This window comes from Aulonocara stuartgranti (genome assembly GCF_965226115.1).
Source record: "Aulonocara stuartgranti genome assembly, chromosome: 18".
NCBI lineage: Eukaryota > Metazoa > Chordata > Actinopteri > Cichliformes > Cichlidae > Aulonocara > Aulonocara stuartgranti.
The window spans coordinates 35773896-35800925 of record NC_138954.1 but is presented as its reverse complement, the minus strand read 5'-3'; the positions used below and the strand labels follow the sequence as shown (position 1 = coordinate 35800925).

General features: G+C 46.8%; 2 protein-coding genes across 2 annotated transcripts in view; both read left to right on the top strand.

Moving 5' to 3' along the window:
- Positions 1-27030, top strand: part of LOC309694171 (cadherin-6-like) — a 75148-nt gene that overhangs the window by 32290 nt on the left and 15828 nt on the right. Inside the window, exons 8-11 of the mRNA XM_082514014.1 lie at positions 10499-10635; positions 13212-13333; positions 24485-24602; positions 26778-27029. Coding sequence (XP_082370140.1) covers positions 10499-10635; positions 13212-13333; positions 24485-24602; positions 26778-27029 — 629 coding nt within the window. The remainder of the gene's footprint in view (positions 1-10498; positions 10636-13211; positions 13334-24484; positions 24603-26777; position 27030) is intronic.
- Positions 15370-20104, top strand: LOC309694191 (uncharacterized protein). Its single transcript, XM_082514051.1, has 2 exons — positions 15370-16606; positions 19954-20104. Exons 1-2 carry the CDS (start codon positions 15485-15487, stop codon positions 19954-19956), a joined length of 1125 nt encoding a protein of 374 aa, XP_082370177.1. The 5' UTR covers positions 15370-15484; the 3' UTR covers positions 19957-20104.

Below are 27030 nucleotides of genomic sequence, written 5' to 3'. Positions count from 1 at the left end.
ACAGGAGACATGTGGCCTGGTCAAAACACAGAGAGCTGCACTCTAAAAGATCTTTAAACATAGTAAACATACCTTGTGTGCCACAGACTGCTCCCAAACACGAGGGGACAAGTAATACCTCTAAAACACTTAAGTTGGCTTTATTAAACATTAGATCTCTAGCTGGGAAAAATTTTTAATTAATGATTTAATCACTGAGCACAGCCTTGATTTTATGTTTTTAACTGAAACTTGGTTGGACCAAAGTAACAGTGGAGCTGTTCTCATCGAGACGACCCCTCCTAACTACAGTTTTATCAGTGAGGTCAGGGCGAGCAGGAGAGGAGGAGGGGTTGCTGTCTTATTTAATAAATCATTTCAATGTAAGCAGCTATCTCCTGGAAGTTTTCAGTCTTTTGAATATGTGGCTTTACAGCTGAAGGCCCCATCCAAAGTTGTGTTTCTTAATGTTTACAGGCCTCCCAAATACTGCACAGACTTTTTTAATGACCTCAGTGAACTGCTGTCTGTGATCTGTGTTGATTTTGACTGTGTAATTATTGCTGGGGATTTTAACATTCATGTGGACAACCCTCAGGACAAAGGGACTAAAGACCTGAGTAACACTCTGGGCAACTTTGGGCTGACTCAGCATGTAACAGAGGCCACACATAATAGAGGACACACTCTTGACCTACTGATCTCCAAAGGCCTGAGCATTTCAAAGGTTACTGTGTCTGATGTGGGCCTGTCTGATCATTACTGTGTTTTCTTTGAAAGTAAAATCTCAGCCCACACAAATATATCAACAACAGTGATCACAAAACGGTGTATAACTGAAGACAGTAGTGCAATTTTTAACCAGGTCTTCCCATTAACACCCGACCTGTCCAGAGGGTCAGTCAATGAGCTCGTCAATAGCTTCAATGCTAACATGTTAAATGTAATGGACACTATTGCTCCCATTAAGGTGAAGGTTATCTCTGGAAGGAAAAAGTCTCCATGGAGAAACTCCACACTGGTGAAAAATGAAAAAAGAGAGTGTAGGAAAGCTGAGCGCAGATGGAGAAAAACAAATCTCCAGGTTCATTATGACATTTATAAAGAGAAACTTCACAATTATAATTTACAACTGAGGAATGCAAGGAGGTCCTACTTCTCTGACATCATCACTAAAAACAGCCATAATGCTCGGGTCTTATTTTCTACAGTTGACAGGCTAACAAACCCTCCTGTGTCAGTGGCAGCTGAACTTCATTCGACCATGGCCTGCAATGACTTTGCCAAATTCTTCACAGACAAAATCCAAAAGATTAGACAAGCAATTGGTACATCAACAGCAGATCCAGGATATGTACTGTGTCCACCAAAAAACTGTTTAAACACCATCAAACAGTTTCAACCTATTAACAGCAAAGACCTGGAGGACATCTTAGGTCAACTGAACTCCTCCTCCTGCTGTTTAGATGTCCTGCCAACAAGTTTTTTCAAAAAGGTCTCAAAGACTTTAGAGTCAGACCTGTTACAGATCGTCAACTTTTCTTTATTATCAGGTGTTTCCAGAATCACTAAAAACTGCTGTAATCAAACCTATACTGAAAAAGGACAATCTTGACAAGACACAAATGAACAACTACAGGCCGATCTCAAATCTCCCATTTTTAAGTAAGATCATTGAAAAAGCAGTTTCTCAACAGCTCAGTTACTTCTTAAAACAGAATAATTGCTACGATGCCTTCCAGTCAGGTTTTAGACAGAACCACAGCACTGAAACCGCTCTGACCAAAGTGTTTAATGACATATGTCTGAATACAGACAGTGGAAAAATGTCAGTCCTAGTTTTACTGGATCTCAGTGCAGCATTTGATACAGTTGACCACAACATATTACTCAAACGACTGGAGAACTGGACAGGTCTTTCAGGAACTGTACTAAACTGGTTCAAAACATACTTAGAAAACAGGAAATACTTTGTATCAATAGGTAACTTCACATCTGAGCAGACAAGTATCACATGTGGAGTTCCCCAAGGTTCCATCTTGGGACCCCTTCTGTTTAACATCTACATGCTCCCACTGGCACAGATTATAAAGAACAACAAAATAAACTATCACAGCTATGCAGATGACACACAAATATATATCACAATGTCACCAGGAGACCGAGGCCCTGTACAGGCTCTTGGTAAATGCATTGAGGAAATCAATGACTGGTTGTGCCACAATTTTCTCCAGCTAAACAAAAACAAACTGAAGTAATAGTCTTTGGAGCCAAAGAAAAACGATTACAGGTCACCAGAGAACTTCAATCTATACATCTAAAAACCACAAACCAGGCGAGAAATTTGGGTGTAGTGATGGATGCAGACCTAAACTTAGAAAAACACATTAAGACAATAACAAAGTCAGCTTACTATCACCTCAAGAATATATCAAGGATAAAAGATCTGATGTCTCAACAGGACCTGGAAAAACTAGTCCATGCATTCATCTTTAGTAGGCTTGATTACTGTAACAGCATCTTTACAGGTCTACCTAAAAAATCAGTCAGACAACTACAGCTCATTCAGAACTCTGCTGCTCGAGTCCTCACTAAGACCAAAAAAGTGGACCACATCAGTCCAGCTCTGAGGTCCTTACACTGGCTGCCTGTCCGTCAGAGGATAGACTTTAAAGTTCTGATGCTGGCCTATAAAGCTCTGAATGGTTTAGGACCAAAATACATCAATGACCTCCTGACCCAGTATGAACCTTCCAGATCCCTCAGGTCATCTGGATCCGGTCTTTTATCAGTTCCCAGAGTCAGAACCAGACACGGAGAAGCTGCATTCAGCTTTTATGCTCCTTATATCTGGAACAAACTCCCAGAAAGCCTCAGATCAGCTGAAACACTCAGTTTATTTAAATCCAGGTTGAAGACTCACCTGTTCTCAGCTGCATTTGAATAAAGCACCAAATCCACACTTTAAGCTTAAATTTCAAAACTTACATTTAACTACTGATTTTATCTACTGTTCTGATTTTATCTGTTTTGATTTTATATACTGTTGTTTGTTTGTTTGTTTGTTTGTTAATTAGTTAGTTTATTTGCTTGTTTTAATCAATTTTAAATCATGCTTTTTATTTGTTCTTGTTTCTAATGTCTCTGTAAAGCACTTTGAATCACCTTGTTGTTGAATTGTGCTATACAAATAAACTTGCCTTGCCTTGCCTTGCCTATATAGAACAACTTTATAGAATTATATTTGTTCACAGATGTTGGCAGCTGTCAGCGAATAGTTATCAGCTGTTTGGAAACAAAAAAAGACTTTTTATCCATAACAGCAAATGAACTGAACAACAGAAAATCCAAATGCTATTTATGGTCTCCTCACAACAATGATAAGAAAAATAAACTGGGCCAATATGGCATGTTTGTTAATACAGAGACACACATGTTAATGTGATCTCTGGTCTCCCACTCAGACACACAGGTCTCCCAGTGTCCAGCATTCAGACCTGAGGACTCATGTGAGAGAAAGTCTGCTCACACAGACATGTAGAGCCAAACACTGTCAATAAGGCCTCTGCAATGTTCTGAAGACAGTTAAACCTGTCAGGTAGTGACGTCTAGCAGGTGAACATGCAGCTCCATGAACACACGCACAGCAGTGGATTCCAGCTGCGTCTGTAGTTCTGCAAACTTTGACCCCACAGAGTGTAAATTCTGTCTCGATCTATGGATGTATCCGTGCATTTCCGTAGTGCTGATGCTGCGCTGAGCGGACAGTTCCTGCCAGCTAGCAACGTCCCTCTCACCGGTAGGCGAAGTTATTTTTAGCCAATTACAAGTTGAATCTGGTAGTTGGGGTTGTTAGCTAAGATACTGTCATTAAGAAGAGGCACAACTAATGTGTCTATGCGAGCTAATGTGCGATGTGCACCGCTGGCCCGGCCATTTATTTTTTAATGCACCTTCTCAGATTAACTCACTGCGTGTCGTGCCCAGGGCTGGACTGGGACAAAAAAACAGCCCGGGCATTTTGACGAGAGACCGGCCCACCAGGTATTAAAGCCATAAAGCCTTTGAATGAAAACAAACGCTGTGGTGACAGTGATGCACAGTCTTGTTGGTATATGTGTGATTTCTATACATTTTATATCAGATAAAAACTTTGGTTGTAAGATTCAGATAATTATTTATTAAAAGCATTTTAAATGAGACTAAGAAAGAAAAGTATTTCTTTGTGCCCCCCTCTCCCTGTTAATGCCCTACCTGCCCCCCTGGCAGAACTAGATCCGCCCCTGCACAGTTACCAGCTGTCAGCTACTTAGAAAAGGATCCTGGTGTTATTTGTCTCTCAGAAACAGTTCATAACTTCAACTCATCCATGTCACCTAAAAGGTAAACCTGTTTCTCCATCACCTGTTCAGCTCTGATGGTTCAGTAAGGACATCTCCTGGTTTCATCTTCATGTTTCCCTCTCACCACATATCCAAACCAACATCATGACCAGCAGCTTTACAGCTGTGGCTCCAGCAAACATCAGCTGATACTAGAAATTAATATTAAATACATTCTAACAACAGCTGATCAAGCTTAAACGTGCTGCTGTTGTTTAGCGCGACATCCGCTGGTTTCCTGTTTCTGGCGCAAAGTGGGCGATAAACAAACGAGAGAGAAAAGCCGATCAGCTGATCACTGATCAGTTTCATGATTAAAGTAGAAACAGGAGAGGGAGGGAGAGAATGAGAGGAGAAGAGGCAGCTGTGCAGCGTTACGACAGAATAACTCCAGCTTTGTGTCTTTTTCAGCTCAAAACAAAACGCGTAATATTTTCTCTGAATACGAGACGATTCCATTTTTTACGGAACATTTGGCAACTCTACTGACTAACCTTATGAATAAAATAAAGTTCACCATCAGTAACATCATAGCACCACCCAGCTGTATAGAAACTCCGTCATGCTAGCTAGTACGCAGCACGAGTTATTGTAACTGACGGTAAAAAGTCAGCACAACGAAAATAAACTCCACCTAAACTTGGTTTATATCTGACCCAGATAGACTGCAGGTCATAACTTCTTACCTGAAGTTCAGTTCACCTGACACTCGGACTGGCGGCCGCCTCGGGTCTCTCCTCCTCCTGCCTCCCCTTTCTCTCATCCACCTGCTGCCTCTGTGGAAGCTCTAAATAACTGAGTTATTTTTACACATCTGCCAGCATCTGGCCAATTCACCATCCCAGTATGCCCAATGGCCAGCTATGGCCGTGCCATCAGTTAACCCTTCGCGTGCCAGCTGTGGCGCGTGTGCCCAGGGTTGCCGACCCCTGAACTGCAGAGAGTGGAGCAGGCAGCAGTCTCTGTCGATCGGCTAGAACAGAAAATCCAGTCCAAGTTATTTCGACACTAGAAGACAGGTGAAGTACTACCTACAAATGATAACAATTTATTACTTTAAGATGAAGAAGTAAACCATGTTCCGGCTGTGTGAAGTGCGGCTAAACTACTGCATCTATGCAAGCACCTGCTATCTAAGCAAAGTCAAATTCAATCAATTACATTTCTAAATATAAACTTTCTGTAATACCTTTATGTATTCCTGGCAAAACAGTCGTACAGACTATACAAAGTCCATAAGCTGGTCTCCAGCATGTGATATGTGCTTCTGAAGAGCCTGATTTATTTGTTTTGGAGATTATGTATCAGAATTTCAGGAGCAGGACCACGCCTCCAAACACGCTCCTTCCTGTTGTCATCTATATAGGTTCCTCCAGTTCTGCAAGCTGATCATTCTTGTTTACGTGCCCCTCCCTCCCTCCTTGTTCTCAATTCTTTAACTTCTTCATTTCTATTTAGTGCATGAGGATCTTCCAGGCTTGGGAGCCGTCGCCAGTCCCCTTCAAGGCCTTCCCCAAACTGCAGCTCAATTCATGTCCAAGCTTCACCTTTACCTACTAAAATGCTGTCAAACCTCAAATGAGGAAGTGGGCCCAGCGAGTGAATTTAGAGATCCCATTCCTCCCTTTCATATACGCTGCACAGCTACCAGAACTTAAACACTTAAACAACCACCCGGAACGTTTTACGACGTTAGAAAGTTATCTTTTTGACACACACACACAAAATACAACTGACTCCCACGATGCCTCTTGCAAGCAGTGGTCTACAGGAGGGCTCATGTTGCTCCTTCTGTAGGCTCCTGGCATTAAGACCCAGCTACCAGACATTGTCCCTCTCCAGCTTCCTCCTCCAGGGTGGGGTAACCCTATCCCAGGGTAGGGTACACTGGTCCCTTGGTCTTATTTTATCTATAGCAGTGGTTCTTAACCTTGTTGGAGGTACCGAACCCCACCAGTTTCATATGCGCATTCACCGAACCCCTCTTTAGTGAATTTTTTTTTTTTTTTTTCAAATTCAAGACATAGATATGTTTTTTTACTGGTGCACAAAATGAGCCGTACATGAACATCACCTTGTTCAAAGAACAAAACCAACACAATGCATGAACTTACAACAAATTACATACCTGCAAATCAGTGTGACTTCTGCTGTTGCCTTTGAGAGACCAGTTCAGATATGCGTGGCTTCACCTTGGCAAGTGCCAGTCTCATGTCATTTTCACAGAAAAGTCTGTTCCTTTTCTTCGTTTTTATGTCCAGCATCGTCGAAAAGGATTGCTCGCAAAGATATGTTGTAACAAATGGTATAAAAAAAATCCAGGGCTTTCTTAGCAATAATTGGATACTTGTCCATTTGTCGACACCAAAACGTTGAGAGTGTTGTTGTTCTGAAGAGTTGCTGTTGAACCTGGCTCTGCTGAATTTCAATGATTTCGTCAAGGTATTCATCATTGACATCTGCTGTCTCAACAGCAAACGTGAACGGCTGTCTCACCCATGCTGGATATGACTCTCTTGTAGGGAAATATCTGTCGAGAGACTTTGCAAGCTCATCTAAGTGCGTTGCAATTGTTTGCTTCAGTTCCGTGGATACAGAAACATCTCCGATTCCAGACACATCTTCGACCTTACTTACACAGTTGTCCAGAAGGGGGAAGTTTGCAAAGTTGTTGTTCTCTGTTCGTCGTTTCCATAACGTTAGCTTTTTTTGAAAAGCCTTCAGGTGTTCTTCCGCTTCTATGATATTGACTCCACCACCCTGCATCTGCTGATTGAGATGATTGAGAGCTGCGAATATATCAGCCATGTACGCTAAAATGAGAATGAACTCAGGATTTTTGAAGCAATCTGCATGACAGTGTTGGTGCTCTTGCAAAAACAGGGCTAATTCCACACGCATGGCAAAAACACGATTCAGCACCTGTCCCCGGGATAACCACCGAACATTAGAATGGTACAGAAGTACCTCGAATTCAGAGCCCATTTCTTTACACAGCTCACTGAAGATGCGGTGCCTCAGAGCACTATTTCGCACATAGTTCACACATTCCACCACGGTTTTTAATACTTCTGCCATTTTTGGAGGCAAGGTTTTTGTTGCCAATGCATGCCTGTGCAAAATACAATGAGTCACAATGATGTGTGGTGCATCGGCTTTTACTAGCGCACCAAAACCAGAGTTTCTTCCCAGCATGACGGGAGCTCCGTCTGTACAAACTGCAGAAACCATGTCCCATGAAAGATTGTTGTCTCCGAAGAAGTCATCCACAAGCTTCTTCACATCGGCTGCCTTAGTTGTTGTTGTAAGAGGCTTACAAAATAAAAAAATCTTCTTTTATCACGTCATCTTTCACATAGCGCACAAAAACAGTAAGCTGGCTTAGATTAGCAACGTCTGTGCTCTCATCGAGCTGAAGGCTGAATTTTGCCGGGCTTGAAATCAGATCGGCGACTACTTGAGCCAAGATGTCTTTACTCATGTCTTCTATTCTGTCGCTGACGGTGTCATTTGAAAGAGGAATTTGTGATAATTTACCTTCGGCCGCTGTTCCGAGTATCAGATTTGCCATCTTTAACGCGGCTGGTTTCACGAGTGTTTCACCAATGGTGTGTGGCTTGCCCTGCTTTGCGATCAGGTAAGCAACTTCGTACGATGCTGTGAGGATCGGTTTGTTAACGGGTACAAATCCAAGAGCAGGCAGAGTGGGCCTTTCATCGAATCTGGCTCTCTTCACCTTGAATTCAGCAAGTGTTGTGTTCTTGTATTCCCCGTCTCCATGCAGCTTCAAGAAGTGTTCCTTTAGTTTTGCCGGTGCGAGACTAGAGTTGCTCAACTTGGCGTTGCAAATCATGCAGATAGGACGCTCACTCCCATCACGTTCCGTGATACATGTAAATCCATACTGTACATATTCGTCCGACCACTTTCTTTTTTTGCCCGACATAGTTAGTATGGATTAAAATGTTAAAAAAAAAAATCACGCGAAGTACTACCACGACATTCACATGTTGACTACTGCGCGCGCTACATTCCCCGCAGGCCTGATTGGCCAAGCAGTGTAGCATGATCGTCTGCAGCCAGTGATGGCCAGAAGGGGGCGTGTCATCACAAATTTACAAGATAATTCGGGCGTGGCTGGACCTCTGCGACCTCCGCAGTGGAGGCTCTGCCGAACCCCTGAGACCGACTCACCGAACCCCTAGGGTTCGATCGAACCCAGGTTAAGAACCACTGATCTATAGGGTTTGGGTGGCAGCCAGTGCTGCCCGATTCCCATCTATCAATGCTGGGTAGTGTCTGAGTTCGAGAGATAATGGCTAGATATAGTCGGACACACCTCAACACATGGCTTGTCTCTGGAACCAGACTCTGTTCCAGTATGAAGTTGCCCACAGTGAGAGGCGACAGACAAGAGTGGGCAAACCACAGTGTGTACAAAGCGACAGCATGTACGAGAATACAGATCAATGATCAAATTTATAATCGTATCATCAGATCTGGGGCCATGAATTATGGACAGCTGAGTAAAGAGAGTGCCTGAGCTGTCAACTGATCACCACTTGGTGGTGAGTTGGATCAGGGGAAGGGGGAAGATTCTGGACAGACCCGGCACACGCAAACATAAAGTGAGGGTGTGCTGGGAAAGTCTGGCAGGCCTTTGACAGCACCTGAGGGAGGCTGAGGACTCTGAATGGGGACTGTGCCTGTCATGGTGGTAATCCCCAAGCCAGACATCACAGGACAACAGAGGTGAAGAGAGCCGTCAAGCTGAAGGAGTCATTGGGCTGGATTAGCTTGTGGGACTTCGGAGGCAGCTGATAGGTACCTACAGGTCAAGTGGAACCCGACTTGGGCGGTACCCGAAACAAAAACCCAGGTGTGGGAAGAGTTCAGTCAGACTGTGGAACAAGAATTTTAGATAGCCTTGAAATATTTTTAGCAAATCGTCAGGAGACTGATGAGCGGAAAGCAGTGCTCCAGTGACACAGTGTACAGTGGAAGTGGGCTGCTGGTGACTTCAGCTGAGGATATAGTCAGGCAGTGGATAAAAGACTTAACCCCACTGACACACCTTCAGTGTGGGAAGCAGAGTCCGGGGACTAGAGGGAAGACTCGCCCATCAAGGGAGCGAGGCCACTGAGGTAGTTAACCACCGGTCGGGGGGGTTCCCGCAGGCGATACAGTCTCTCAATCACACCACCACACAGTACTGACCCACACATACAGTTCTTACACACACACTGGACTTTCTGGACTTTGTTTTTGCACAACACTGGTCACTATATTCTTCATTTCCGGTTAATACTTGTACAGCTGCTGTTATTGTGTATATATTTATTTAGATTTAGATTTCTTCATACATTCTTATATAGTTCTATATTGTGTATTTTGTTGTACAGTTATTTTATTTTCAACTTTAATTTATATATTTATCTTTATCTTATTCTTCCCAGTTAAATTTACCCTTCATTCTAATTTGTGTTGTACAGTTATTTCATTTTTAACCTTAATTTATATTTTATTCCTTCCTAGTTAAATTTACCCTTTTTAATTTTTCATATTTATTTCCTATCTTATTCATAGCCTTTTCCTTTTTTGTTTTCTTTAGGTCACGAGCAGTTGTCCAAGCATTTCACGACACGGCACTTTGTGAAACTCTGGTTTTATGTTAAAGTGCTTTAGAAATAAAGTTGGTATGGTATGGTATGGTATATCGTACTGTGTATGACTGTGTACGTGACAAATAAAATTTGAATTTGAATTTGAAATTTGAATTTCCTTGAGTTCCTGTTTCGATGGCAACCAGTATTTGTTATTCATCGTCAGAAGTTCAGAGACTGCCGGAGAAACATTTGTAAGTAATACAGCGTATAAACAGCACGCTCGGGCTACTGGTACAGCAGCATATTAACACTGCTGTGGGAGCAAAATACCTTTAGTTGCTTTAAGATTTTGAATTTTAGCACATCTCCACAGTGTGACACTTTTTACCTGGTTCCCTCCGTCAGAGATTGATCCATTATGCTCCCTGCTGCGCTGGCTTCTTGACAGGGCGGCACAGAGAGGACGAGGCTATAGGTCATCCCACCACCTGACTCAACGTTTTCTCACCTTCTCTCTGTCTCACTTGTTAGTTACTCCATCGACCGCCGCACTGACAGGGGCCACCTCTTCAACGTCTATCCGATGAATGGATCTGTGTTCCTGCTCAAAAGCCTGGACAGAGAGACGACTGCATGGCATAATATTTCAGTTGTTGCCACAGAGCTGAGTAAGTCCAGCAGGGTCTGGGACTGTCTGCACTGCTCATGTGATATATTGATAAAGAGTAAAACTGTTAGAGGAGAGGCAGTAGAGCACAGTCTGCCATGGAGGGGTTCAACAACAAGAATCAGACCCCGGAGTATAGCACACTGAATGGGCTGATTGGAAGTTAAACCACAAAGTTTGCACATTTACAAATAAATGAACATGTTGCTCTCATTTTAATGGAGAGAGATAATATCTAGAACAAACATATTACACATTACAAAACACTGAAAGATGAATTGCGTGTCATTGGGTGAAATAAATATTCGATGCCCAAACAAAGTATGACTTAGTACCTGGTGGAGAAAGCGCTGCTGAAAAGCCCAGCGGTAAGATATTTTATGTAGTTGGCCTGCACACATGTCAGGAGGGGGTTTGGCTCACTCCACTTTACAGACACTCTCTTAATACTTTATGTTGCTTGGCCGCTGCTTAGCATTTTCCATAAGATTGAGGTTTGGAGACTGGCCAGGCCCCCCCATAACCTTAATGTTAGCCACTCATTTGTCTTGGTTCTATATTTTGAGCCGTTGTCATGCTGGAAGACCCATCCATGACCTGTCTTCAGCATTGTGGCTGAGGGAAGGAGGTTCTCATTGCAGATTTATGGTACATGGGACCGTCCGTTGGTCCCTCTATCCTGTGGCATTAGTAGAAGAGCAACACAACACTTATTCCTAAACCTTCTCTGAATCATTTAGATGTTCAATGGCAAGTTTAATACAAGCTCTGTTTTCTTAAATCTATCTGCAAATTGGACAGATTGCATTTTATGAAAAAACATTGACAACATCATTTAGTCTAATCAGCAGTTGCCACATGATTATCTTTATTGAAGTGATGTGAGGGTGTGAGTATTTAAAGGTTGTTCTGTTATTCAAGATGGCTTCAATGTCAAAATGTAGCTTTTTCATTGGTTCCCCCTAAATATTTTTTAAAACACTGATCACAAATCTGGCCATTTTTAAAAATCTCTTTTCGTATCCAAAGCTTTCTCCTTTTTAGAACTCAAAGAAATGTGTTGCCCTTGCCCGAACCAGTCCATTTACCAGCTCCCATGCCTGTATATGTGACATCTTGAACAGGGGGACCTTGCGGGTACTATTATAAAATGGCCTGCATTTGTATAGCGCTTTTCTAGTCCCTAAGGACCCCAAAGCGCTTCACACTACATTCAGTCATTCACCCATTAACACACACATTCACACACTGGCGATGGCAGCTACATATTATAAGACATTATAACATAGCCTCCGTAAAGCACACAGCATCATCAAGGACCACAGCCACCCAGCACATCAGCTGTTCTCCTCGTTACCATCTGGCAGACGTTACAGGTTCTGTCTGCTCGGACTACAAGACTTTGAACAAGAAAAACAGTTTTGTTTTTACCACCGTACGACACCTCAAGCACAACACTTAAACACACACAACACAGCACTCAGAAGCTACCTGCAGCTTCACAAGTACTCTGTTTAATCTGCACTGGTCACTCCACTTTATTGTCATTGATATTTATATTTAAAAAGTGCAATACTGTGATTTTCTGCTGCTCATTCCTGTGCAATGTCCCATCTGCCCTCCCGTCATATTTCTTTTCAAGATTTTCTTATTTAATCACTAGTGTACATATATTTATATTTATAGATACATATATATTTAGTCATCTTTTCTCTTTTACCACGTCTCTAATATTTTGCTCCTTACTATTTTTCTATTATTTTCCATCCATCCATTTTCATCCGCTTTGTCCGGGGCCGGGTTGCGGGGGCAGCAGCCTAAGCAAAGAGGCCCAGACCTCCCTCTCCCCAGCCACCTCCTCCAGCTTATCCGGGGGAATACCAAGGCGTTCCCAGGACACGCTGGAGAGATATAATCTCTCCAGCGTGTCCTGGGTCTGCCCCGGGGCCTCCTCCCGGTGGGACATGCCTGGAACACCTCACCCAGGAGGCGCCCAGGGGGCATCCTTGTCAGATGCCCGAACCACCTCAGCTAATAAAATAATAGAACCACCAGGTGGAGGTGGTTCTATTATTTTATTTTATTATATTTTATTATATTTTCTCCTACTGTATCATGCTGCAGAGTGACTGCTGCTCGTCAAACACATTTCATTGCAATGTTGACCCTGTGCTAACTTGCATATGACAAAAAAAATAAAACTGAAAACATACCAGTGGTGTTCTTAGTGACTGCAGTCCCAACTGTGAGATTGTTTTAAGTGTATTCTCTCTGAAGACACAAGTATAGAAATATCGCCCACCTGCCCCATTCAGTGTCTGTTATAGATGATGTCTTACAGAGTCTCATTACTTCTGATCATGGGAGGAGTTTTAAAATCCTCTTCATGTTTTTCTTTAGTTTTGATCAAATTTTCACCTTCTCTCTATATGCTGCACTGGATACAGCAGAGATGACAATAAAGTTTACTTTGAATATAAGCTTGGTGAAGCTGTTACATACAGACGGTTGTGAAGGTACTGGAAAAGTTGCAAAACCCCAAAGTGACAGATGTTTTTGTGCTTTCTGTGCCTCCAGATAATCCCCGTCAGAGCAGCAGCGTCAGTGTCTACATCCGTGTGCTGGACATCAATGACAATGCTCCCATGTTTGCCACTGTGTACGAAACCTTTGTCTGTGAGAAAACCAAGGCTGGCCAGGTACTCACATACTTCATGTGTTAGCTCACTGTGTGCTCTGGTGGCATCTTACTGACTTCAAAGCCTGATTAGAGCAGAGCGGTCCCAGAGCTGTATAAAGACTAGTGACTGAGCATCCAAAATGACACCTTACAGCTCTGCCTAATTTTTATATAAAACAGATGTTGCTATAATGATGGCACCCATTGGTTAGTGTGTTGTAATCTGACTGTGAAACAAAGAACGGCTACAAACCTGAGACTAGTGACTGTCACAACGGGACTGAACGGACTCATGCACAGGCTCTGAATTGAGAACACAAGAATCTTTATTCACAGCAACACCAGGTGATCTATTTACAAAGTGGGGGAATGACGGGCTCCGGGGATCCACACATGAACGGGGGGAAAGACGCTGGAAGTCCACACACACTCCGTCCATGCTCCACGGCTCACGCTCCTCCTCATACTCCACAGAAAACACGATAGCTCACTCCAAACCTCACACACTCAATCGCTCAGGTAACACAGGGGTCGGTCCAGGGAATCTGTTCACAGAAACACGAAGGGAAGATCTCTGGGAAAACACAGGAGTAAACTGAGCTGGGTTTACACTGACGAGAGTCGGCAACGGTCCAGCGATGAGAAACACAGAGCTGCCATCTTATAAAGGGACTGGAACACTGTCAGGTGATGAGCCACAGGTGTGTGATTGCGACCAGGTGCGTGGGCCAAGGGCAGGAGCCCACGGGTGAGCTCTGCCCAGGCAGAGGGAGGAGGGAAAGAGAGGGCGGGAGAGAGCAGGAACAAAAGCAAAACAAACACATGTAGCCATACTGAGCCGAGCGGGTAGGCACAGGGTCCCTGACGGTGACTGAGTGACTGGTTTCATCAGGAAGTCTTCACTAAAGCCATAAATCGAAGGGTGGTTTTCCCCCTGCTCTCCAGAACAGAAGCGTCAGTCACTTCTTCATCTTTGGGACTCATCTTTGCCTCAGTCTTTTGTACACAGTCTGTGGTTGTATTTGAACAAAGACCGAGATGGGGCGCTGTCTTGGCTCATGTTAGCTGCTAGTAGTGGAGCTTGAGTGATTGTTGTCAGTGTGATGATCACAGCAGCAAAGATGCCCCTGTGTGCACACAGAGGATGGGTCTTTTGATTTAACCTCTGCTGGTGTCTTTTCACTCAGCCATCTGTTTTCATTGTTAACAACAGACCAGGAAACAAACGCACAAGAGAAGAGCAGACAATGACAACAAGTCAGCTATTTCATTACAACCTGCTTTAAACGCAGGTCATTTTCAGAGACATTCTCTGATTAACCTGACGGCAGAGGAGATGTAGAAAAGCTGCTAGTTGTTACCTCAGGTGACCCAGCAGGGCTGCACTGAAAGGAAACATGTATTAGATTTGAAATAAACACAACAATCAGGTACAAGCACTAAAATAGGCTCTGGCTCCATAGTTATGTCCTATTGTAGGGCTGATATTCGGCTTGTGTTGAAGGGATTGATTGGGGCGTAACATTTAAGCAGTTTTCATTTGTCAGTCCTCGTAACAATCACTGCATGCACACTGTGTGCTTGTAGATATCGAGTAAGCTTCTTCAAAGGTCCTTGAATGTGAGCACAAAAAATAAATGCTGGTTGTGGAATAAAATTTAAGTCACTAAAGTTTCTACTCTGAAAGCAAGTGGCAGAAAAATACACATTCAGATCGTGACAGGTTTTAATAACTGACTGAGTGGAAAAATCACAGACACACTTCCTTTCACATGTTTCACATGTTTTCTGTTTAAATGATGAACATTTCACAGACAGTCATTTTCATGTTGACCTCTCAGTACGACTGAGATCAGACGGTGGGCTTGTTTACAGTCTGCCTCATAATCAGAATGATGTGTCGGTCAGCAATGTTCAGCGATATCAGATGTTGTGGCGGAGGCGTGGCCCCGGGCGCAGCTGCAGGGGAGGAGTGGAGCGGAAGGCTCATCAGGGCGGCGCTGCGAGGCCGGTAAGAACAGCTGATGTTGTTTATGGACTGATGATGGTTTCCCTCCCCTGTGTTATAGTGAGACGGAGAGGAGCGGGAGAGGAGAAAAGAGACACACATCAGCTGGGATGGACAGCTGTCATTCTGTGCGATAGTATCAGTGTGTGAAAGTGTAAATAAATGTGGAACTTGGCGATAAAGACCTGTGTGTGCGTGTACCTGTGCCTAGTATATTCCACAAGTGGTGCCGATACCCAGGAAAGTGCCGGTGGGGAAATGTCCGACCCACAGGCCGCGCCACCCGCCCAGCCTCTGCAATTCTTGGCGCAGATGCTGGCGGAGATGGCGACGATGAGCCGGGATCAGGCGGCCGACCAGCGTGCCCACCTGGCCGCGCTGCGGGAGCAGACGGACCGGCAGACGCAAGTTCTGGAGCGGCTGGTCGGGGCCGCTGCCACGCCGAAGCCCTCGCCACTGTCGGTGGCGGTGCCCCGGATGGGGGACGGGGACGACCCACAGGTTTTTTTGGAGACCTTCCGTGCCACGGCGGAGGCTTGCCAATGGCCGCGGGAGGAGTGGGCTCCGCGGCTGCTCCCCCTGCTGTCCGGGGAGGCACAAACAGCGGCCCTGAGTCTGCCTCCGGCGTCGAGGAGCAGCTTCGCGGACGTGAGCCGGGCGGTGGTGGACAGGCTAGGGCTCACCGCCGAAGACCACCGCCGGCGGTTCCGGGCCTGTCGGCTGGCTACAACGGACCGACCATTCGCCTGGGCCCGGCAGCTGCGCGACGCGGCGGTACGCTGGCTGCAACCGGGAACATCGGAGGGGGAGACGAAGCTGGTGGACAAGGTGGTGCTGGAGCAGTTCACGGAGGGATTGCCAGCGGAGACGGCGAGATGGGTCCGGTGCCACCGGCCCGCAAGCTTGGAGGTAGCGGTGACGCTGGCGGAGGACCACCTTGCCGCTGGAGCAGGGGAACCCGGGGACGCCGGACGGAGGCCGAACAAACAGGCCCCGGTGCCGGCCCCGAGGCGCCGTGTGCCGGCACCAGGGCAGGCAGAGCGGCTGCCGGCGCTGAGCCCCACTAACCCTTTCGCGGCGTTGGTGCCGTCCAGGGCAGCCGAGCCAAGTGGAGCCGCCCCCGAGCCACGGAGAGCAGCACAGACGCCGGGGCCGGAGTGTTGGAAGTGCGGGCAGCCGGGGCACCTGAGGAGGGATTGTCCGCTTATGGAAGTGGGGCAGGTGTTTCGTGTTGCTGGCGCCCCAGCACCCTCCCCCGGTCCAGGAGGGACATACAGTATTCCGGTAAGGACTCGAGGGGGTATACGCCAGGCGTTGGTGGACACGGGCTGCACGCAGACCCTCGTACACCAAAGCTTGGTTCGCCCCGGGGCATTGCTGGAGGCAGAATGGGTGGAGGTGAGGTGTGTGCATGGTGACGTTCACAGGTATCCCATAGTGCCGCTGTTATTAAAGTATAAGGGCAAAACGCATAGAGTAACGGCGGCGGTTAGCCCGCGCCTGTCGCACCCCCTGATTCTGGGTACCAATTGGCCGGGGTTTCATCAGCTACTGGGACAGTACGCGGGGGTGCGATCACGACCGGAAGCGGGGTGTAGCGTGTGCGCGGCGTTCAGCGGTGACGCGGGGTCGTCCGACACTGACTCCGGGGGGAGGAGCCGGCGGGTCCCTCACGGGACGTCCCGCCGGCCCCGGAAGTGTCCCCCATGGGTGATTTCCCACTGGAGCAGTCTCGTGACGGCACCCTACGCTCAGCCTTTGACCAAGTGATGGCTATTGATGGTCACGTGGTGCGCCCTGAGGCCGCGCAGACCTACCCGCGTTTCGTCTTATTAAACGACCGATTATATCGAGTGAGTCGTGACACTCAGACAGAGGAAACACACACCCAGTTGTTGGTGCCGCAGGGCCGCCGGGAAACGCTTTTCCAGGCGGCCCACTATAACCCCATGGCAGGGCATATGGGCTATGAGAAAACTCTGGAGCGAATAACGGCCCGATTTTATTGGCCGGGCATCCGAGCGGATGTGCGCCGCTGGTGCGCGTCCTGCCCAGACTGCCAACTGGTTAACCAGCCGGCCATACCGAAAGCGCCTCTGCGCCCTCTCCCCCTCATTGAGGTCCCGTTTGAGCGCATCGGCATGGACCTCATCGGGCCGTTTCACCGGAGTGCACGCGGCTACCGCTTTGTGTTAGTCCTGGTGGATTACGCAATGCGGTACCCGGAAGCAGTTCCGCTGCGCACCATCTCTGCAAAGAGTGTGGCGCAGGCACTGTTTCAGGTCATCTCCCGAGTCGGAATCCCGAAAGAGATACTGACTGACCAGGGCACGTCGTTTATGTCTCGTACACTGCGGGAACTGTACAAATTACTGGGCATTAAATCTATTCGGACCAGCGTCTACCACCCTCAGACTGACGGGCTGGTGGAGCGGCTGAATAAGACTTTAAAGTCCATGATTCGGAAGTTCATTAACGAAGATGAACGCAATTGGGATCACTGGCTAGACCCTCTGTTATTCGCAGTGCGGGAGGTGCCCCAGGCCTCCACGGGATTTTCTCCCTTTGAACTGCTGTTCGGCAGGAGGCCACGTGGGGTGCTCGACCTGATTAAAGAAAGCTGGGAGGACGGTCCGAGCCCCGCCAAAAATGAGATTCAGTACGTGTTGGACCTGAGAGCAAAACTCCACACTTTGGGGAGGTTGTCACGGGAGAATTTGCTCCAGGCTCAGCAGCGTCAGCAACGCCTGTATGACAGAGGGGCTAGACTCAGGCAATTTTCACCAGGAGATAAAGTGCTTGTGTTACTCCCTACTTCCAGCTCGAAGTTGCTCGCCAAGTGGCAAGGACCCTTTGTGGTCACACGGCGAGTCGGGGACGTGGACTATGAGGTCGCTCGGTCGGACAGGGGAGGAGCCACGCAGATTTATCACCTCAATCTCCTCAAACTGTGGCGAGAGGTTGAAACCGCTTCTCTGGTGAGCTTGGTGAAGGAGAGAGATGAGTTGGGGCCTGAGGTGCCAAATTCTATCATTCCCGCCTCCCTCCCTTGTGATGACCATCTCACACAGGCCCAGAGAGCGGATGTTGTCGCGTTGCAACAGCGTTTTGCGGACGTGTTCTCCCCCCTGCCCGGCCGGACGTCCCTCATCGAGCACCATTTCGTGACGCAGCCTGGCGTGACGGTGCGTTCACGGCCCTACAGGCTCCCGGAGCACAAGCGAAAAATCGTGCAGAGGGAATTGGCGGAAATGCTGAGGATGGGAGTAATAGAAGAGTCGCACAGCGCCTGGTGTAGCCCCATCGTTCTGGTGGCGAAGAAGGATGGGTCTATACGGTTCTGTGTCGACTATCGCAGGGTGAACGAAGTGTCACGCTTTGATGCCTACCCCATGCCTCGGGTCGACGAGCTCCTGGACCGGTTAGGCACGGCCCGCTTTTTCACGACACTGGACTTAACCAAGGGCTATTGGCAGATTCCCTTGTCTGCCGAGGCCAGGGAGAAAACGGCCTTCTCCACTCCGTACGGTTTGTACCAGTTCGTGACACTTCCGTTCGGCCTGTTCGGGGCCCCGGCCACTTTCCAGCGTCTCATGGACCGGGTACTGCGTCCGCACGCAGCGTATGCTGCCGCCTACCTGGATGACGTGATCATCCACAGCGACACCTGGGCGGAGCATGTGCTGCGGGTGGCCGCGGTCCTGGAGTCCCTGAGGGGGGCGGGGCTCACAGCCAATCCGAAGAAGTGCGCGGTTGGACGGAGGGAGGTGCAGTATCTGGGGTACCACCTGGGGGGCGGGCAGGTGCGTCCACAGGTGGAGAAGACGGCGGCTGTCGCATCCTGCCCGCGCCCCAGGACGAAAAAGGAGGTGAGACGGTTCTTGGGGTTGGCGGGTTACTATCGTCGCTTTGTGCCGGGGTTTGCGCAGCTAACCAGCCCCCTGACCGATCTCACTCGAAAGGGTGCCCCGGATCTGGTCCAGTGGACGGGGCCGTGCCAGGCGGCGTTTGTGCAGGTGAAAAAGGCTCTCTGTGGGGAGCCGCTGCTTCACACTCCTAACTTTTCCCTCCCTTTTGTTCTGCAGACTGACGCCTCGGACAGAGGGCTGGGAGCCGTTTTGTCCCAGCAGGTAAGGGGGGCCGACCGCCCTGTCCTATACATCAGCCGGAAGCTAGCAGAGCGCGAGCGCCGGTACAGCACCGTAGAGAAGGAGTGCCTGGCCATCCGGTGGGCGGTCGGCTCCCTGCGCTATTACCTCCTGGGACGCTCATTCACCCTCTGTTCGGACCACGCCCCGCTGCAGTGGCTCCACCGCATGAAGGATGCCAACGCCCGGATCACCCGGTGGTATCTGGCGTTGCAGCCCTTTAAGTTCAAGGTGATCCATAGGCCGGGGGCGCAGATGGCAGTGGCCGATTTCCTCTCTCGCTCGCGGGGGGGGGGAGTTGGCTCGGCCGGACGGCTCCCCGGCCTCGAACGGGCGGTGGGGGTGTGTGGCGGAGGCGTGGCCCCGGGCGCAGCTGCAGGGGAGGAGTGGAGCGGAAGGCTCATCAGGGCGGCGCTGCGAGGCCGGTAAGAACAGCTGATGTTGTTTATGGACTGATGATGGTTTCCCTCCCCTGTGTTATAGTGAGACGGAGAGGAGCGGGAGAGGAGAAAAGAGACACACATCAGCTGGGATGGACAGCTGTCATTCTGTGCGATAGTATCAGTGTGTGAAAGTGTAAATAAATGTGGAACTTGGCGATAAAGACCTGTGTGTGCGTGTACCTGTGCCTAGTATATTCCACAGATGTCTCAGCTGCAAGTGATAGAAAATAATTATTTAGGCCCAGTTCATGCTGCCAGTTAAAGTGAGGCAGCGGATCCTTAGCGTGCCCTTGGATGGTAACAGAAATGTGATGAGTGTTTACACTGTCCAGATTTATCAGCTGTTTATGAAAAATGGCAAATTCTGGAGTCGGTCCTGTAGGCTGCTGATAAACACATAACCATGAGTGCAACACACAGACATGATCCTCATAACAGGCATGTTGTATGACACTAGCTCAGTGTGGACCGGCCTCCCAAACCTCTCAGAGGTTGTGCTAGTCTGCCCAGAGCAGGTGGCACTGTACTTATGTGTAGTGATGGGCTTTTATGAGTAAATTGCAGGACATGAAAAGTTCCAGAAAGGCTAGACTGAGCACATAATCCCCTTTTAGCATAAAACAGAAGAGCACTGTGATTGCATGAAGTCAGCTTTTATTATGACAGCAACATTTAACTGGGTTTGATCAGTAAACATGGATAATTATAAGTAATAACTTGTTTGGAAGCACTGGTGTCCCCAACCACCACACTAACTTTAGCATTTAGTATAGACTTAGTATGTTTTCTCAACAAAAACAATGAAATTGAATGTTTTATGCAGCACTAGATGTAACTGTACTACTACACTCAACATGATTTATCACACAGTGTGTGTATCAAATGTATTAGCGATTAAAGTGTGATAGCTTAAAAGTGCATGTAAGGCGTGTGCACATTTCTGCAGCTGAGAAACTGAGCACTGGGGTTCTTCTTTAAGCTCATGTGCCATATTGTACATCTAACATCACACAAGAGTTAACAGGGTCACAAATCTGTATGTGCCCACACACACACACACACACACACACACACACACACACACACACACACACACACACACACATTAAGTATAACACAACAAATCTAGATCCAAGTCTCCCACAAAGTTGATTCTGTTCATCTGGACGTTTTTAGTGGAAGAAATGTTTTGTAACTCATCAGGTGACGTCTTCAGTCTCAGCTGACTGCAGGTTTCCAACCTTATAAACAGGACATTTGTATAATGACTGAAACCAGCACCACTAAGGAACAATGGGCTGGGAGGTCATTTTAACCCACTTTGGTAAAGACTGCCTAACGCTAGTACGTGAGTACAAGCAAACAGCTTGGCTGGCTACAGGAGCCGCCTGAGATTCAGCCTCACATACAGAAGATGCAGGATTTACTCCTACAAGTCTGCAAATGAGCACAAAATACTTACATGCAGTCACAATAACTAACTGCACCTGTGGATGAACAGCAGTTACCCAGGACCAACACATATGGGTACACACGTGTGTGTGTATATAGCTTTATGCAATAAGACTACACGCCTTTGGAGTGGGAGTCGTGGGTTCCACTCCCCACCAGGGCGTCTGTATGCCCCAGTCCCAAGTGTGATGGGAGAAGGATCGTTGGTGTCAGCGGAACTGAAAGATGGTCTTGGTAACTGGCTACGGCAGATCCATGTTTCAAGCTTGGCCATGATCCTGAGTGAAGTAACCTCTGAGAATCTACTAGATGATGTGAATGCAGCACCGAGACTAACCAGCTTATCTAACAAGTGAAAGAGACATCGATTCACTGATCTACAGCAAGGACATTGGAATGTCATTCAGATTGGAGAAGTATAGTCAGATGGTAACGAAGAGAGGAAAGGTAGTCAGAACTGAGGGGATCGAACTACCAAAGGCAACAGTGCAGACATCGAGGACAGCTACAAGTACCTGGGAATCCCACAGGCAAACGGGAACCACCAAGAGGTCGCTAGGAAAGCTGCAGCCACCAAGTACAACCATTAATCTGTATTAAAGCCTTTAATCTCTCTGCTAGTATTTCTCATTTAACAAAATAAGACTAGTTAAAGAAAAATACACACATAAATACACACATCTCTCAGCTGACTCCTCAGGACCTGCCTGACCTGCAGAGGGTCAGGCAGGTCCTGAGGAGTCATCTGAACGGTAAGAACAAGATCCAGGCTACCAACACCTACACACTGCCCATGATCAGGTACCCTGCTGGGATAATAAGCTGGCCAAAGGTGGAGATAGAAGCCGCTGACATCAAGATGAGGAAGATCCTTACCATGCATGGAGGGTTTCACCCCAAGTCCAGCACCCTGAGGCTGTACGGTAAGTGGAAGGAAGGGGGCCGGGGACTGGTGAGTGTCAGCACCACAGTCCAGGATGAGACAACGAACATCCAAGAATACATTGGGAAGATGGCCCCAACTGACCGAGTGCTCAGTGAATACCTCAGGCAGCAGAAACCAAAGAATGATGAGGAAGAGGAGAAACCATCATGGAAGGACAGGCCCCTGCACGGTATGTACCACCGGCAGATAGAGGAGGTGGCTGATATCCAGAAATCCTACCAGTGGCTGCACAAAGCTGGACTGAAAGACAGCACAGAGGCACTAATCATGGCAGCACAAGAACAAGCTCTGAGCACAAGATCCATAGAGGCTGGGGTCTATCACACCAGGCAAGACCCCAGGTGCAGGCTGTGTAAAGATGCCCCAGAGACAATCCAGCACATAACAGCAGGGTGCAAGATGCTAGCAGGCAAGGCATACATGGAACGCCATAACCAAGTGGCCGGCATAGTGTACAGGAACATCTGTGCCGAGTATAACCTGGAAGTCCCGAGGTCAAAATGGGAGACGCCCCCAAGGGTGGTGGAGAATGACCGAGCTAAGATCCTGTGGGACTTCCAGATACAGACGGACAAAATGGTGGTGGCTAACCAACCGGACATAGTGGTGGTAGACAAACAGAAGCAGACGGCCGTAGTGATCGATGTAGCGGTTCCGAATGACAGCAATATCAGGAAGAAGGAACACGAGAAGCTGGAGAAATACCAAGGGCTCAGAGAAGAGCTCGAGAGGATGTGGAGGGTGAAGGTAACGGTGGTCCCCGTGGTAATCGGAGCACTAGGTGCGGTGACTCCCAAGCTAGGCGAGTGGCTCCAGCAGATCCCGGGAACAACATCGGAGATCTCTGTCCAGAAGAGCGCAGTCCTGGGAACAGCTAAGATACTGCGCAGGACCCTCAAGCTCCCAGGCCTCTGGTAGAGGACCCGAGCTTGAAGGAGAGACCGCCCGCAGGGTGGAGAGGGGAATTTTTAAAAATACATTTGTATATCTTGGTCTTGTTTTGTTTGGTCCATACAAGCCAATGATACAATAGCACTTAGTTTAAAGAGCAGGCAGTTCACCCACACGTTAAAGGTTATTTGACAGAATTATTATTACATGCACAGCATTTTTATCCCACATTATAAGACCATATGATTCTAAGCTTGTAACAGCTACAAGCTTAGAATCATTTATAGAAACAAATTATCTATCTGCCCTGCTAGAACATTGTATATCTGGAAGTTTAAGACAATATAGACCCTTCCATTCAGTGAGGTCTCCTTTTCACACAGAAGTAACAGAACTCTCTATTTCACTATTAGTATATTAACATGTTATATGTTCATTCAGTATGTTAAACCCACAGCACACGTTATACTCATAGTTTTTGAATTGGTTTCAGCCTGAAATTCATCGAAACTGCATGAAGCTGTGTCGGCTTCTGTTGCCTTACACCGATTCTCCACCCAAAATCTATCTTTGGAGTATGAAACTCTCCGACCCTGCAGACTTGAAAGGTAGCTGTGGAACGTTGGTGTCATGCTGCTACACAGTGAACAGCAGCTGTTCAGATTGATTTCAGCTACAATGGATGTCAACAGTGGCAAGTGTACACTGTTGGATAAAACATATCAAAACCAAGAAAGGTCTCAGATTACAGCTGTAGAATAATCTCCTCTCTTCATTGAAATTCTCCACATGAAATTTCCCACTCGTGGGACTAATAAAGGTATCTTATCTTAAACTCTGTGTGATCCTACATTTGTTGTTTTCCTAACATAAAGTTAAATACTCTGCTTTTGTGTCCTGCTGTTACATTTTCAAAGCAGGAAGCAGGTATGTAGCTACATTTGAATATAAATTGGTGAGTAAAGACATTAGAATACCAAAAAGAAAACAGCTTACTTCCAAAGAAGGAAAGGTTCATTAGTGCTGCTGTTAAAGTGTAAAGCAGCAGCAAAAGTCTAAATGGAGGTATCAAGTATTTGTTTTATTTGTTGTGTGTGATTCGGTAAGCTAACCACTGTTTCCTGTTCTTTTTCAAAGTGCTGTTTAATCGACTGCTGTTGCTGACAGAGATATTGATGTAGCACAGGCAGCAATGAGCCTGATCTATCTAAGCTGCTCACTTTGGCAGCTTTACAGACTCCACCATGATGCTCGTGTTGATCAATGTTGATGTCTCTGGCAGCGGATCCAGACAGTGAGTGCTGTTGATGCTGATGAGCCATCATCCGGACACAAGTTTGCCTTTAGTCTGGCTCCAGAGGAGACTCACCACAGAAATTTCAGCGTCAGAGACAATGGAGGTAGGTGATCTGACACAATTATTCAAACTTGATTCTTGGGTATTATTTACTTAAATTGCATGAAACAAAAACTAAACCAAAATATTTTAGTAATGTAGGAAAAAATGCATAAAAACAATTTAAACGAATACAATGATATTTTTGCCTTAACTTGTTACTGATGAAGCATTTCATTTTCTTATAACAGTTGAAACTGAGAGACATACAGTGTAGGGCTCCTTGGGTTAGCCGCTCAGTCTACACCAAGGACCAAATCATATTTGTTCTGATTACTGTTGAATCCACATTGCAATTATGTGAGTGCACCAAAGAGCTTTACTTGACATGCCCACATCTGCCTCTGCCTCGGCTTGAGATTGATGGTAGCTGGGTGAGCATCTATCAATGCAGCACAGGTTGATTGATGTTAATCGTAGATATACATTTGAAGAGATGCTGCTCTTCATTGCATGAACACAGCCACCACCAGGGGAGCCAACTCAGATAATGCACGTACATCTGTTGAAGCAGAGGTCTATACTGACTTCATCATAACTTACTGCATTTTAAACCAGTGTTTAAATGGTTTGACTTATAACCCTTTACTCTAAACCATAATTCAGTCAGGCAGCTCATACTTGAATTGTTTTTGGCAGAACACAATTAAAGTTTGGCACCTATCATTCACAGCTTTTGCAATACGCATACAAATTGTGAATAATTAAATACCCCCATGAGGGTAAAGATAGATATCAATGTGATGGAGAGGCCAGCACTGCAGGGAGAGGTGGGAAAATGTGCAGCTTAGCTCAATGTGAAGTTTTTCTATCATTTTACACAAACGTTCTGATCAGATCAGATCTGGTGTCTGGTTTTGTACAATGAAACTTTTGACAGCAGTCTTTTTCGCAGCTGCATATTGAATAAATGAAATAAACAGAAGAGAAAGGACCAGTGAGGTTGACCTATATACAGGCAGCACACAAATGCTGGTTTTCCAGTGAGTACAGAGCTTGTATTTACAGTGAATAAAGGTGACAAACATGCTACTGCTCAAAAAGCTCTGAGCATGGTGTGGTCCAGTCTCGATGGCAATCACTCCCAGAAATCGCACCAACGTCAGCTCACCACTTACCGTCTCGTGGAATCAGAAACTTGCACACAGGGACAAACAGGTGAATACACCTCCCAAAACTCCGAAGGCGATGCTAGATGAATGGGACCAACTGCTTACCCTCTGTGGATGGTAGGAGAGGAGGCTGGTAGCTGAGTGAGGTTTCGAAGGGGGAGAGGCCAGTGGCTGCTGAGGTCAGCAAGTTGTGGGCGTGTTCGACCCACGCCAACTGGGAGCTCCAGGGCTCCAGGTTTGGGGCAGGGATGATGGTCGTAGCAGGTGGGGAGTGTAGCCTCTTTCAGTGACCTACTCATGCAGTGAACACTACTGCCAGTTCATGTGCACATGCGTTTAGGGCACGCCCTGGGATCCTATCCCCACCAGTTGACTTCTTGATGTCGATGTTAAGCAGGTTCCACTTAACCCATTAAACCAGTGGCAGCACCTGTCAGATTCACTGGTAGGAGTGTGAGCGAAATAAAAGAAACAATAAAAGGTGAATCAAATGGACCATTACGGCAAGGCTGGGATGGTCAATTTGGTAAAGTAAATCCGTTGGGCATCTTTCTTTGCCTTTAGACAACAATTCTGATGCAAAAGAGCCAAACGGGACAGGCAAAAAAAAAAAAAAAGGAGTGTGAGCGATAACGGATGGGTTGTTCAATTTGCATTTCATATTTTCTTGTGGCAGCAGTAATCCCTCCGCTCTGCAGCTTTTCTACAATGTCATATCATCATGTGGTCAGAGATTTTAAAAAAGTATTAAACACTTTTCTAAAAACAATAAAGAGTTATCTTATCTTAAAACAGTTCATCAGAGATATTTATTTAATTGTCAAACTTTTTGCACTATGATTATCTGTCCATCTGTCCCTATGTTATAGCTCCTTTGGCCGAAGTTGTAAAAGAGATTCCTGTCCATGCTTTGTTTCAACAGTGAGGGAGAACCTGTTAGTAATGCCTTGTTGCACTCACATTTCTCCTTGCACCCTGGTATCAGTGTTTTTTAACCTTGTATTGTGAGAGCACAGTGTCACGCTGCAGGCCATGCTGATCTTCTAACAGAACCTTCTCTAACTTAGACAACACTGCTGGCATCCTGACTGGCCGAGACACCTATAGCCGCCTTCACAAGAGCGTCTACTTGGTTCCTGTGGTGATCACCGATGATGACTACCCCATGCAGAGCAGCACTGGCACACTTACTGTGAGGGTTTGCACCTGTGACCATGAAGGCAACATGGAGCTGTGTAAACCCGAAGCTCTGAGTAGCTCGCCTGGCCTCAGCACAGGAGCCCTCGTTGCCATCCTCCTCTGTGCCATCATACTCCTCTG

What these genes read in the sequence shown, in the direction of transcription:
- LOC309694191 (XM_082514051.1), top strand. Translation starts at nt 15,485, where the DNA reads ATGTGGAACTTGGCGATAAAGACCTGTGTGTGCGTGTACCTGTGCCTA.